Source organism: Ovis aries, chromosome 4 (assembly GCF_016772045.2).
Source record: "Ovis aries strain OAR_USU_Benz2616 breed Rambouillet chromosome 4, ARS-UI_Ramb_v3.0, whole genome shotgun sequence".
Lineage (NCBI taxonomy): Eukaryota > Metazoa > Chordata > Mammalia > Artiodactyla > Bovidae > Ovis > Ovis aries.
In genome coordinates this window covers 93,850,578-93,865,704 of record NC_056057.1, presented here as the reverse complement: position 1 = coordinate 93,865,704, position 15,127 = coordinate 93,850,578, and the positions used below count along the sequence as shown (strand labels likewise).

At 47.0% G+C, this 15,127-nt stretch overlaps 1 protein-coding gene across 1 annotated transcript in view; it reads right to left on the bottom strand.

Moving 5' to 3' along the window:
• SND1 (staphylococcal nuclease and tudor domain containing 1) overlaps nucleotides 1-15,127 on the bottom strand; it is a 419,819-nt gene that overhangs the window by 144,317 nt on the left and 260,375 nt on the right. The window contains exon 15 of the mRNA XM_027968778.3: nucleotides 13,897-14,038. Coding sequence (XP_027824579.2) covers nucleotides 13,897-14,038 — 142 coding nt within the window. The remainder of the gene's footprint in view (nucleotides 1-13,896; nucleotides 14,039-15,127) is intronic.

Here is a 15,127-nt window from a genome sequence, read left to right as displayed (position 1 = left end):
GACCGTCAGCACACTCAGTGTCAAGCTGTCTTCTAACTGACAGTACGCATGATATGGACAAAAAATGTGTTCTGCTCTTTATTTACCAAGTTAACATTCCCAGGCTTCATCTATGAAACAGGGGTTGTAATGGTAGCCACCTAATACTGTGGAAAAGTGAATGAGAGTCGCTCAGTCGTGTATGACTCTGTACAGTCCATGGAATTCTCCAAGCCAGAACACTAGAGTGGGTGGCCTTTCCCTTCTCCAGGGTACCTGCCCAACCCAGGGATCGAATCCAGGTCTCCTGCACTGCAGGTAGATTCTTTACCAGCTGAGCCACAGGGAAGCCCAACAATACTGGAGTGGGTAGCCTTTCCCCTCTCCAGGGTACCTGCCCAACCCAGGGATCGAATCCAGGTCTCCTGTACTGCAGGCAGATTCTTTACCAGCTGAGCCACAGAGAAGCCCAAGAATACTGGAGAGCATAGCCTATCTCCTCTCCGGTGGATCTTCCCGACCTAGGAATCGAACTGGGGTCTCCTGCATTGCAGGTGGATTCCTTACCAACCGAGCTATCAAGGAAGCCCATACTATGGCAAGGATTTATAATACTCATTAAGGGCTTCCCAGGTGGCTCAGTGATAAAGAATTCACCTTCCAGGGCCGGAGACGTGGGTTCGATCCCTCAGTCAGGAAGATCCCCTGGAGAAGGAACTGGCAACCCATTCCAGTATTCTTGCCTGGGAAATCCCATGAACAGAGAAGCCTGGCGGGCTACAGTTTATGGGGTCAGAAAAGAACTGGACGTGACTTAGCGACTAAACAACAAACAATACCCATTAAGCCTATTATTACTAGAGATTCAAATCTCTAATTAACCCTAGAGAAACCTACTCTGATCCCTCTCTCTTTGAAAAAGCCCAAGGCCCAGAGAGGTTATGTGACTTTGGAGGGCAATTCTAAGCTTTAATTCAGTTCTCTAGACAGGCGCCCAGTTTGGTATTGTTTTTCACTTTGATGTTGCTGTGGCTCCAGCACTCATTCTCCAGGGTAACAGTGTTATTGCTTTATTTTCAGAATTTCCAGATAAACTAAGTGCTAGCCCAGAACCAGTGTGCATTCATTCACCCAAGAACTGTCCAGTGAATGCTGACTTTGAATCACACGCTGTCTGGGCTCTACTTACAGAGGTTCTGCAGTCACGAGACAAGGTCCCTGTCCTTCAAACATCTTACATCTTGGTGATAGAGTCACACACACACACACACACACACACACACACACGCAAAACAACCCCCAAACAAAAGAGTAAATAAACTAGAAAATTTCAGAGTGGCAAGTAGAGAAAATTAAAAGGTAACATGAGAGAAGCATAGTAGAGCTTAGAGTTGGGAGGGTGCAAGTCTCTTAAAAGAGGTCATTCATGCCAGTTTTCTTTGCAGTTTAATCTGTAAGGCGATGGCACTGTAACCCCAGTTGCAGCATATGCATACATGAATATGCATGACTGCAGGATAAGAAGAAGTTATACAAAAGTGGCGCAAATCCCTAAAAATTTCACTTGGGGCAATCATATCAGAAATAAACATGCTACCCATGAACGACTTTATCAAGACAGACCTTTGCTGATCTTTGGTCTTCCCTCTCTGGCCACTCTGGCGCAAATGTGTGGGTTAAGGCCAAAGGACCCCACAGTAATGGAAGTTGGGATCACGTGGCCCTCTTTCGGGTGAAGTTCATTTCTCTGGCCTCTGGAGTTTGGCTTCTTAGCCCCTTGGCATCTGCACTATGTGCCACGACATTCCTGTCCCAAGAAGCAGTTCAGGGGATCAAAGAGCTATTCTTACTGGCTCCGTTCAGGCCAATGGAGGGAGGGGATGGCGCGAGAGGCAGGCCACTCGGCGCTCCATTCAGTGTCCTCCTCCACAACGGGGCCATTGAGCGGGCGCCACAATCAGGGGCTGAGAAGAAAAGGCCGAAGGAAAGCGCACAGAGCCTCTGCGCACAGACACGGTCATTCATCACCGGGCAAGTGCCAGTAACTGGGAACAGCCATCTCAATTTCTGCAAATCCTCCAACCTGCGACAGCTGCTGGTGACTCTGGTGGGCGGCGCTGCTGCTGCTGACGGTGCCAATCCCTAGCCCTGGCCAGGGGCCAAGTCCACCTTACTCAGGTTAGAGATTCGCTGGCGGCGAAGGGTGGCAACAATGGACTTCACAGCTTATAAAGCAGCTTACAAGGACTCCTGTGTATTTCCCAAAGCACTTCAGATAGCTGGTGAGAGAAGCTATCTGCACAAGCGCATTCAAGCAGTTTATTCCTAACCCACTTAACTCAAGGTCTCTGTCCGAACCCAGCAACAGAGTGGAGGGAGGGCAGGGAACCATGAGAGGGCAGGGACGGCTCAGCAGCTGGTGGAGAGCAGGCAGTCAACCCCTCTCCCCTCCTCTGGAGCCGCAGCAGCAGGCAGGCCTTCCCCGGTAACAGCTGTTACCGTGAGAGTCTGTGGGGCTCCTTGGGTCTTCAGTTGAGCTGTCTGCTCCCACTGTTTCCATCAGCATCCTCACAAAGCATTTACACGAGATTTCCGAACACTTCAGGTATCATGGAGATGCCTGCCACCATGCAACCCCAAGGAAACTTCACCTGACTCACTGTGTCCCAGCCACTGGATCTCCAGCTCTGCTCACACCCCAAAGCCTCCAGGGGCCTGCCCATGTCCCTCACTTTATCTACACCTGCCTTATCAGACTTAGGTTCTGGAGAACAATATTGCAGGTAACAGACACAGCGGTCAAAAGAAGCTGGAGACTATGGAGGCAGGGGGAAACCACTCAGGCTCAAAGGGCCATGTTTGGAGCCCAGAGCTCGGGGCAGCCGCTAAAGGACATTGTAACAGTATGCCAAACAGAACATAAACCATCCTCATGGGGTTAAAGAAATGCAGACGGAGGTAATAGTTCTTCATCAACTCTGTCATGCCCATCGACCTTCCAACCTTTTTAAACTTCTTTTGGAAGAAGAGTTGATGGGAAAGATAAAATTGCTAAAGAGCCCTTGCCTACCTCTGTATGTATTACCTAGAATGCACACTTACTATTTCCAGCGCGACTTCCCTGGATTTTTCATGATGTGTTTTAAAAGCAGAACTCACCAACAGGAAGGGTCCCTGTGACAGACCTTCAGAGAGCTGAAACTCGTCGTCACAAAGGGGAGGCAGGATGATGTGAGTGCATAGCTATCTATCAGTGTTTTGCTTGCTGCTCGCAGTCTGCCGTCAGAAACCAGCCAACGCTTGGCCGGGGCAGAGCTGGGCCTCAGACGCTCCCCTCCCAGGTCCCTGATCCACATCTGGGCACTTCTGACTCAGATCCTGTGATTTAGGTGCTAACATTTCCATCTGCTAAGAGAAACCGTTCCCTGAAGAGAACATAACTCCTGGCATCTAAGTACATGCTGCTCTGTAGTGCAATATCAACGTTTCTTGGCAAAAAGAAGCTCCTTGAAGGCATGTATTCTCACCCTACTCTTTCTCCTTGCAGTGCCAGGCAGTAACAGGTGTTAAAAAAATAACCTCTGACTAATCAATGATAGGAAAGAGGGGTGCGAGCCTGAATATGAGCGAGAACAAATATCTGTTACCACGTCTCCCCACCCACCCAACCGTGCGGAAGAAACTCCCTCCTCTCCAGTCAAAGCAGACTGCTCTCCAGGACCATCACGTGAGAGGAAAGAGGCCACTCCACAGAGAAGGCCTATTTTGACATGAAGAGTGAGGCTATTATCAGCACATCGTAATCAGCAGCACTCACGAATAAGGCTAAACTCGGAAAAGAACTTAACAATTCGCTATCAAACAATGAGAATCAAGAGTAAAGAAGAGATAGTTTGTTGAAGAAGAGACTAAAATACCTCAGGGCCCCAGAGGAGTTATTTCTGCAGTCTCTGCACATACGACATCATTCATGAAGAAGGCAGAGGTACAAATATAGCATAAATGTCGTCTGCTCTAGCTTGTAATTTAAAATGCAAATGCTAATGAGCGAACTGGTGTATCAGTGGAGTTAATAACCGCATGCCTAGCACAGGGGCCGCATCCAAAACACACACAGAGAAGAGACAGACACCATGTTCCAATTTAAAAATAAAAACACCCAAATTAACCCTAGAAAAATCACTAGCAGATGTACAAGCTCAGGAAAAGGAGGCACACCAGGGCAGCGAAACGGGAACTTCTCTACCCGCCGTAGACGAGCCAGTCCATTTAAACATCTTCCTACATACAGTGATACAGTGAAGGTAAGCACGGGAGTTACTAGGGTTTATTCAGGACTGCTACTGTAAAGCGTGAGTGTAAGGAAAAACTATAGGGAATCTGAAAAACTTAGAAAGTTTCCACAAAGACCACTTAGAAGCCCAGAAGTCAACTTTGCAGGGAGCTGTAGGTCTAGAAACCAAAGGTCACTGAAGACAGATGTAGATCTCATGCATTTTTATCATAGGCAAAGGATGGTTTAAAAGAACCTGAAAATTTACCAGGCCTGGATTAAGTGGGCAGTTTAAATATATGGGGAAAAGCGCTAATGATGAAAAACCACAACTGAGAATGCAGCTGAGTCTCAGATGTCTTCTGCATATGAAAGAAACTTCTGTGGATTGTTCTTGCTCCTACAAGGTCTGAGCCTGGCAGCCCTGCCCCAGGTTCGGGGACCAACCCCCTGGCACTGAGACCAGGCACAGCTCCCCGGGTTCCTTGCAGCCCCTTATGCTGCGGCCAGTGGTCCTATCGCGTCCCTCAAGTGGAAACCCACAGCACCCCTCCAGGGGCACCAGGAGAGTGCGCATGGGCTGGCTGCCCACACTGGACACCATGCGCTCTAATGCCCCTGTCAGTGCTGTTTACAGAAAGGGCCAGGCATGGGCTCTGGCGAATCCAGCCCATTAGTGTGCGGAAGCCTCAGGAGAACTTTCCGGAAGGAACCCAAGGTGTGCAGAGACCTGGGGCTTGGGGGCAAAGACACTTTTCCATGATGAAGAACTTTTCTGCTTTTTAAAAATCCAGTCATATCTCCGTTTGAAAGGGGGATGTGAGAGGTGGTTCCCATAGCAACCAAGATTAAGTCTTACAGGCACAGTGAGCACTCTTCACCCCAGGGCTGCCCATTACCAGATTTCTAAGCATTTCCCTTTAATTTCAAATTACCACACCATTTACACTCCCTCTCCTGGATCCAAGGTCCTGCCATTTCCTACTCTTAGGCTGGCCAAATAGAGAACGCTCCCTCTCAGGGCAGGAAGAGTGGGGGACAGCCCAGTCCTGGGCACTGCTGCTGGCCACCATCACCACTATAGGGCTGGTGGAAAATGCCAACAGGCTGGGAAGATGGCCGTGAAATATTCACACTGAGATTTATTTTTCTGGGGACACCACAAGAACGGGATTAGAACGAAGGCATCTGGGCACAACCAGAACAGGAGCTGGTGTTGGACAGACTCCAGCAAAGAACAGCCACCAGAGTTCTATGAGCTTCCCATTCCCTCCCCCCGTGCCTACCAGGTGGAAGGCAGCCGAAATAAGCTTTAACAGATTCAGAAAGAACCTTCCAGTAGGAGGAAAGGAGAAGGAATGGAAAAGGAATCCTTGGGGGAAAACTCACAGGTCTGACCCTTTTGTTCCACTCTACTGGCTCTCATTAGCTCTGCAGGGATAGCGTGATACCTCTGCAGGACATTCTCCCCTTGTTTCATAGACATTGAGACCCCAAGGCAGCAAGAAGAAAGGTGACATTAAAAGGCAGAATTAAGGTTTACTGAGGAAGTAAGGATTCTTTTCACTTACCTTTGACCTACCCACCCAGAAGCAATCAATGGACTTATCCAGGATAAACAGATAAAACTCTTGAGAGTCCCTGGGACTGCAAGGAGATCCAACCAGTCCATCCTAAAGGAGATCAGTCCTGGGTGTTCATTAGGAGGACTGATGCTAAAGCTGAAACTCCAATACTTTGGCCATCTCATGCGAAGTGCTGACTCATTGGAAAAGACCCTGATGCTGGGAGGGATTGGGGGCAGGAGGAGAAGGGGACGACAGAAGATGAGATGGCTGGATGGCATCACCAACTCGATGGACATGAGTTTGAGTGAACTCTGGGAGATGGTGATGGACAGGGAGGCCTGGCGTACTGCCATTCATGGGGTCACAAAGAGTCAGACGCGACTGAGCAACTGAACTGAATCTTTCTGACACGATCACAGAAGAACAATAATTTTACAAAAGGGTAAGGATTGTCCCTCCTATCCTTATACATCTTACAAATACATTTCTCTTCATGTATGTGCATCTTGCACCTCGGTAGATACAAATACTTTGCTTGAAGGCTGGAACCTTATCTTACACGTTTCAATATTCCCAGCAAAGTGCCCAGTAGATGTAAAAAAATTATTAAATAGCCATGTGACTGAATGACCCACAAGCATGAGGAGGCTCATTCTGGGGATGATTCACAATCTAAAGATGGAAGATAATCAGGCAGTAATCGTAGGCTTGCACTTCCATCCACGTGATCATGGGTGATGGTTTGACTGCAGAGATGGGGAGCTGAGGGCAGAGCTCTGAATGCTCTAAGGCCGAGAAGGAGATTTATACACCCAGACAAAAGCAGAGGGAAAACCGATGGATGAATCCATTTGTTTCTTTAGGTGACTCTTCCTGATAACTAATATAGGCAAAGTTGTTTTGCCTAAATGCATCGCACACAGATGGCCAAAAAGGTTAAAAAAGGAAAAAAAGTCCCAGATCCTCTTGGACACTCAAATGCCATCTCCCTTGGGAAGTCTTTCCCATTCCTCAATTAATTTTCTTTCCTCTGCACTCTCATGCCACCTGTACTCTTCACAACTCTATTCTGTTTTTCCCTGTTGCAGTTTTTTTCCCATGGCTGTCTCAACTATTAAGACTACAACGCATTCAAGTAGGCAGAAATTATCTGATTAACTTAAGCATCAGCCACAACCTATCAGAGAATGCCTTTCTTTTAGTGGACTTGTAATAGAAATCTTGGCCTCATTAAGAGAGTCTCCCCAAACCTGTTTATTGTGCTAATTCCTACAAGTGACCCTTGAGGACCTTTGGATACCAACATAATTCATATAATTCACAATAATATCTTTAAAAGTGAAGAACTAGAACAGCCCTAGAAAAAGTCTCATGCTCAGCTGCCCATTTCCTGTAACGGGACCCAACTGGAAACAAGTAGGCAGAGGAGACAGAACCAAATGGGCAAGTCCCAAGAGAAAGACTACCCCACTTTACAAATATCCATTAAGTTGCAATTCAATTAAAGTATCTGAAAAGAATTCATAAGTATCAGCAGACCCTGTAATTGCTTAATTAAGGATAGAAGCCTAGCAAACACAACTACAATAACAGCCTGATTCATTAGCACCTCTGTGATAGCAGAATGGGATTTCTCACTTAAACATACACTGGTGTTAACTGTGTAATTTGGTTAGGCGCTGGTAGTCAATGGGGATCCACCATTCCTGGGGCCAGGAGATGAGGATGGTATTCCTGTTCACCTTCCCGCTCCTCTCTCACTGAAGTTCTGGCTCTGTTGAAACAGGCAGTTGATATTCCTATTAGGACTGACTGGAGAAGAGACGTTACAGAGAGAAGGAAGTGTGGTGCTTTGTTCAAAGGCACTCAAGGTGGAAGGACACACAGCCGACCCTTTAGCTCATCGGGCACATACATACCATCATTTATCAAACTCCAGACTTCTAGAAGTTCTCCTCCTTGCCTTATGACAAGGGAGGCAGTTTCAAGAGGACATTTGTAATCAAAGAGAAAATAAAAAATTGAAAAATGCCAAAGGGCAGGCAAAGAAAAGTCTCATTTTCTAGTCTTGTTTCATATGACTAGGTAACTGGTTAATTATAAGTCGCCTGCTGTGATCCATGTGGGAACACCCTGCCAGGTGGCTTGCCGCATTCTAGATGGTTTGTACTGTGAGTTCCACACCAGGAGACCGACATCCACTGCCCACCACACAGCCAAACCTGGACATGCTGCTGCCCTACCATTAAGACCTTGGGAATGTAAATGAGATGGGATCAGTGAGCTAAATATAGGGGTCCCCAACCTCCGGGATCTAATGCCTCATGACTGGAGGTGGAGCTGAGGTAGTAATAACAGAAAGAAAATGCACAGTAAATGTAATATGCCTTAATCATGTCAAAACCACCTTCCCTCCCCTCTTTCCATGGAAGAATTGTCTTCCAAAAATCTGGTCCCTGATGCCCAAAAGGCTGGGGACTGCTGAATTACAAGAGTCCAACTATCTGATGATATTAAGACTTCTCAGAATATTTTGCACTGAAATTTCAAATTATTACTCTCTTCTCATTCAGGCATTTGATTTAATGACACTTTGATACCCGCTATGCTTAGCCAACAGGACAACTTCCTGAATTGTGCCCTCAGCATGACCCAGACAGCCCAGAGCTAAGAAAGTAATGCAAAATAAGGCACCGTCATACAAAGGTCACAGCAATAAGACACTCCAGAGCCCAATGGTGCTCTGAAATAAAAATGTGAATCATGGGCCAAGCAATCTGCAAATATGTGCCTCAGTGTCCCTTCAGACAGGTACTAAGTAAAGATGACACGCAGGACAAGTGAAAATGAACTAAAAATAAAGACAAGGTAAACTTGTTTCCCTGTGGCTCAGTGGATAAAGAATCTGCCTGCAGTGTAGGAGATCTGGGCTCAATCCCTGGGTTGGGAAGATCTGGAGAAGGAAACGGCAACCTGCTCCAGTATTCTTGCCTGGGAAATCCCATGGACAGAGGAGCCTGGTGCGCTACAGTCCATGGGGCTGCAAGAGCTGGACACGACTGAGTGACTAATCCACCACCACTAGACTGCTTTTGTTCTAAAAGAAGATAGTGTATGAAGTGAAGTGAAAGTTGCTCAGTCTTGTCTGACTCTTTAAGACTCTATGGACTATACAGTTCACGGAATTCTCCAGGCCAGAATACTGGAGGGGGTAGCTTTTCCCTTCTTCAGGGGATCTGCCCAACCCAGGGATTGAACCCAGGCCTCGTGCATTGCAGGAGGATTCTTTACCAGCTGAACCACAAGGGAAGCCCAAGAATACTGGAGTGGGTAGCCTATCCCTTCTCCAGCAGATCTTCCCCACCCAGGAATCAAACCAGGGTCTCCTGCATTGCAGGCGGATTTTTTACCAACTGAGCTATCAGGGAACCCATAAGATACAGTATGAAAGTGAAGTCACTCAGTCATGTCCGACTCTTTGCGATCTCATGGACTATAGCCTACCAGGCTCCTCCCTCCATGGGATTCTCCAGGCAAGAGTACTGGAGTGGGTTGCCATTTCCTTCTCCAGGGGATCTTCCCGACCCAGGGATCGAACCCTGGTCTCCTGCATTCCAGGCAGACACTTTAACCTCTGAGCCACCAGGGAAGTCAAATTGGAGCTCACTAAATGCTGGCAGATGAGGAGAAAGGATGCTTTTAATGTCTGCAGAATGTTGGCCTTGTTAACATAGGACAAGGACTGCCCATGATTGCCTCAAAGATGGAAATAAGTGCTCCTAGGAGGCGGCCTCCGCAGTGGGTGGGGGACTTTGAGCACTCTCAGTTCTGAGGGGGTAAGGTCACCTGCTCTGCGACAAACCTGAGCCAGGTGCTGGGAGGACTAGAGGGTAAACGCTCTCAGGAGGCGCTGACCTGTTAGCTACAGCTGACTCTGCCTAGCCCCACCTGCTCTCCCATCTGACCAGGCAATCATTCCACATACAGGGGTGCAAGAACCGTGACAGAGGCCAGCTGGCTCAGGCCAAATGCCACTCCCTATCAAGCTGCGGGGCCGTCTGCCCAAAAAAGGCCACATGAAAACGGAAAGTGTTCACCCCACCTCAAAGTCCGGAGGGCTCTCCAAGAGGCTGGGAGTGATGAGACCAGCACATATGGGACTGCTGAACAACTCTCTCGACTTTCCCCTTGAGAATCACAACAATAACATCATTTCCATTAGACGCCATTTTTACTGGGTGCAGGGAGCGTTCCACAGAGAGCCACCAAGCTGTGTCACGTGGACCACTGTCCAGGTGAGCAGCTGGAAGGTGTGAGTGTCATGTCTGTTTACATTCACATTCAGCTTTGGGGCTGGTTTCAGACAACCGAGGAGCCCTTCTCTCTAGGATCTCCAGCCATGTTCTCCATCTCATTCATTCTGTTTCCACTAGGTTACTGCCCGATGGATGACTGACTTGCATCCCCTCTGAGTTCCTGCTCCTGAGAATTCAGACCAGAACTTCTCAAGGTCTTGGTATCCTCTCACTTCATCTTTTTTATGTCCTTGCTAGCCAAGAAGACTTCGTTGAGTTTTACATTCTATAATTGGCACTATGAAGACAATAGGTATACTGAATAGCTTTTCTAAGTATTCATGTCATGTTCTGTTCTGATCCTAACCATTACAGTTTTTATAAAGGTACTCAAGATGCTGACATCCTTAGAATGACCCTTTAGCACTCAATTTTCTGCATTCCTTTTTCCATTCTGTTAGACTGTTATGAAGAACTGTCTATTTTAAATTCTGTTTCTTCTTACCCACATTTACTCCCCAATTGTCTGTAATCTGCTAGCTGAATCAACCGTGATTTAAAAAAAACAATCTGTGACTTAGTAATCGATCAGCAGTATAAAATAATTCCAAAGTTTTTACCTACTCGATCTTTTAAGGTAGAACCCAACACTTAGCTTCCAGAAGACTGCTCTCTCAGGATTCTCCATCTAATCCTCTGGACACCGACTATCTGTTCCAAGAACCTATTCTTAGTGTTGTCTGTGCTGGTGGACATCAAACTCTGTCCAATAACTCAAGCCCTGGGCCACTTTACTTTCTCTCCTGTATTCAATGTCAACCCCCATCCTTGACCCCAAAACCCAAGTCATTCCCTGAATGAGGAAGCCTTCCATTCCTTCCTTCCATTCCTCAAGAGTTAAAAGGTCTTCTAACCTTTCCTCTCCTCTATCACCAGATTTTGGGCCTCTGTCCCTCTTGCTTCTTAATCACTCTCCCAGCCTCCAGCCTCATGTATTCTAACATATCTACCAAGAAAAACTGTCTTAACACCAAGTGTGAGCATGTCATGCCCCTAATACCTTAAACAGCTCTGAGTGTCCACAGCATGTTCCATGGAAGACTAGCTTCCTTCGGTATTTCCAGCCTCACCCTACTCTTCACTCTACACTCTAACAAAGGATTCGTGGTTCCCTGGACACATCAGAATATATTGTACCTCTACATCTTTGTATCTGCTGGTACCTCTACCTAGAATATTCCTTCTCCTCCCCTCTCATCCTGTCCTTACAACACTGCAAACTCCTATCTCCTTTCGAACACAGCCCAGATATACAATCCCTGACCTCCACCCAACCAACCATTCCCTCCTCTATGCTAGCTACTTCTGTGTCTTATAAATAATTCTATTTTCTTGCCTACCACCAAAAACTACAGTTTGTTCACATGCCTGTCTTTCCTCTAGAGTGTCTCAAGACCTAGGCCTATGTCTTTCCAGGATGCAGAGTTCCTTGCTCCAAACTCAAAGAGGAAAGCCAGTAGCTCTTCTGTCAGTGAGCATTCTGCTAAGTCAGGAAGCAGCTGGGGCAGCTCCTTCTCTTAGCTTATTTGAATTAATGTGGCAGTCAGAGTCTCCTAGATACACACAGTGCACAACTGTGCCATTCCACACGGAGTTAAGAAAAGCTCTGGTTATGAATTCACTAAGTCTTTGTGAGGAGGGCAGGAAGGAAACATTTATTGATGATCTACTTTATGGCAGCATGCTCTGAACGTTTACACATCTCATTAAATCCTCGCAAAAATCCTAAAAGGCAAGAAATGCTCTCCAGTTAGCCAAAGTATAAACCTAGGCTTGAATAGAGTAAGAAAAACAATAACAACAAACTTCGCTGAAGTCCCCGGCTCATACACAGCAGAGCCACGGTTCAAACCGAGGCCTCCCTGCCTCCTCTCTCTCACGACTCTTCAATGTTCTGTATCCCTGCCAGGATTCTAAACAAATCAGAAGATGCATAACACAACTGCATAGAGGATGGCAGGAGAAAAATGCAGAAGCTTATATTTTTATCAGGTATTAGCTTCTGTAATCTATCTTTCACTATGTAAGGTAACTCAAGCAATACCTTTTGAATTGCTAAGGCTTAGAAGAATGCCAAGTACACAGGAGAACCGGCAGACGCCAAGGCAAGTGATCAGGCTGCCTGTGTCTCAGCAAGGTACGACCAGAAGGTTCTGCACGAATACTCCAGCCAAGACAGGTCTAAAGCCCTGGGCTGGCTCCGTTCAGGTGGTTTTAGGTTGGGAAGCCAGAACCTCAATGTTTTCTTTCCCCTATAGATCTGTGGCCAAGTTTCCGGGAAAGAATAATGCTGTTTCTCTTTCACACCTCTGGGATCAAGCTCAACGCTGCCAAAAGGATGCTTTTGTTTTGCAGACAGTGAGCAAAGAATGAGTTGAATATTATACCTCAAACCCTGTAACAACAAGAATTTACTGCTAAGAAACTCCTCCATTACGAGAACCTTAATAGCTGTCCTGCCCCTCCGTTCACTTACAGCACACATGTGCAGACACGAAAGCACAGGCCTCCGGGGAGGTGTGGCTTTGTTGCAGCCTTCCTTTCTAGAGCTGCCCCTGAGCTGTGTATTATACATCCACTGGGCCCTTCAGAAGGCCTGTAGAGCCAGGAGGCAATCAGTAATATTGCAGGAGACTCAAGGAGCCACGAGGGCCAAGCGGCAGCCGTGTGCTTCATGGCCACGTACTCAGGGAGTCACTGATCACACCTAATGATCCATTTAGCTGGGGTCTGTAGGAGACTCTTACTGGGGAAGACACTATCAGTGCCTTCAATAAAAGGGAGGCTGAGGCAATGTGGCAGAGAATGGCAAATTCTACTCAGGAATTCGACAGAAGTAGGGCTGAGGCAACAGGACAGCCCTAGAGAAGGCAGCATGTGGCAGGTAAACACAACGGGATATGTCCTTTGGGAATGAGCAAAAGCTTGTGTGCACAGGTGCGGGGTGACCCTCTCCCTCAAAGACCACAGCCTCTGCAAAGTACTGATGGAAATAATTTTCTTGCCTGCCAGCAGGGAAATAATGAAGCCATCTGCTCCTTGAATGCATACATGTAAACTACTCATAGAGCATGGTTCACACATAGACTTGCTGGCTTGTGAAGTATTATTAGAAAAGATAGGGTAAGAAAGATGGACATTTGGTCAGCAAAGAAAAGGAGGAAGGCTTGGGACTTTCCTGACAGTCCAGCGGTTAAGACTGCCTTCCAAAGCAGGGGCTGCAGGTTTGATTCCTGGTCAGAGAGCTAAGATCCCACATTGTGCCTCCTGGCTAAACAAACAAAACAACAAAACGTAAAATCGAACTAATATTGTAACGAATTCAATAAAGACTTTAAAAATGGTTCACAAACACAGCAGGGCGGTCTAGCCCAAATGGCAGATGCTAGCCATGAACACTCACTCTGTGGTGAACACTGTCTTAGGCCTGGAATTCCCTTCACTCAGGATGTGAGTACACACGTGTCTCATACGCTGTCCTTTGTGCCCAAATCCTGCGGCTGGCAGGAATGAGAAGCAGGATGGAACCAGTGCTGGGTCTGCAGTAACAGCAGGATCAGACTAGGAGCTCTGTGTTCATGTCTCCATCAGAGACTGAAGCACCCACATGGGCTCCAAGTCCTGTGGAAAACCCAGTGGGAAGGAGGGCATGTGACCTCCAGGGATGACTTCTGAGCTCCAAGAAGAATTTTCAGAACACCACATAACACAGGAGACTTACCCGCAAGCAAGAAGGTGATAAGGCAAGTTTCCTTTGGCAAATACAGCTTGAGACGAGAACCACTGAACACATACTCCACCACAGCTTCAGAACGACCTGCCCGCTGAAGGAAGGGCAGAAACTGCTTTGCTTTTTGGGTGTCCTGGGGGAGAAAAGAAGAACCATCAGAAAAATAATGGAATCAAGGTAAATGTTTCTTTCTCTCTGGTCTGGGGCAAAAAGTCTGGCAGACCACAGGACGCTCGGCAAATAACCTTAGAATATCAGACATTTTTGAAACCATGACAAAAACAAGAAACCCATGTGACATTCACAGGAGACACACAGTTAATCAAAAGCTTCTAGAGCATTCTCAATGACTCTCTTCTCTCCTCTGTTCAATTACTAAAGCGTTCACTGGATATAAAAGACTTCCCTAGTGGCTCAGTGGATAAGAATCTGCCTGACAATGCAGGGGACAGGAGTTCCATCCCTGGTTCAGGGAGATTCCACGTGCTGCAGAGTAACTGAGCTCAAGAGCCACAACTACTGAGCCTAAGTGCCGCAACCGCTGAAGCCCGTGTGCCTGGGGCCTGTGCTCTGCAGTTAGAGAGGCCAGCACAATGGGGAGCCGGCACCTTGCCACGAGGAGCGGCCCATGCTCACTGCAACCACAGAAAGCCCGCTCGAAGCAGCAAAGACCTGGTGTGGCCACAAATAAACACACAATTTTAAAGAAATTAGGATGGTGGCTTGAAATGAGAATTTCACTCTTCTAGGACAGGAAGAGCTCTTCTTCCTCCTACAGAAAACTAAAGGAAAAGACCAACACCTACCATCTTCTAAGTTTAACCTAACCTTTAATGTTCAATTAAAAAAAAAAAAGAAAAATAACATCCAGGTTCCTGACAGAGCCCCTAAATCCGTTTTCTAGGAAACCCAAAACAGCTCATTGTCAGTCTTTAATAGGCTGTGTTTTCCTAACAAGGAGGAGTGCAGCCTTTGCAGGGTCGGTGGGGAGGACTCAATACTTCAAGCCCTGCTCTCTGTCTTTCCAGGGATGAGGAGGGACCGGGGCATGCAGCTCCTGTTCCCAGCCCAGGAAACCTGCAACAGCAGGATGTGATCCACAGGGACCAGAAAACACCACATCATGTCAGTACCAATAATTACAGAAATGATAAAAGCATGTGAAACTTTATAGGGGTTAAAAAAAAACTTTTCCCATGCATCAACCCAAAGTGTAAGTATC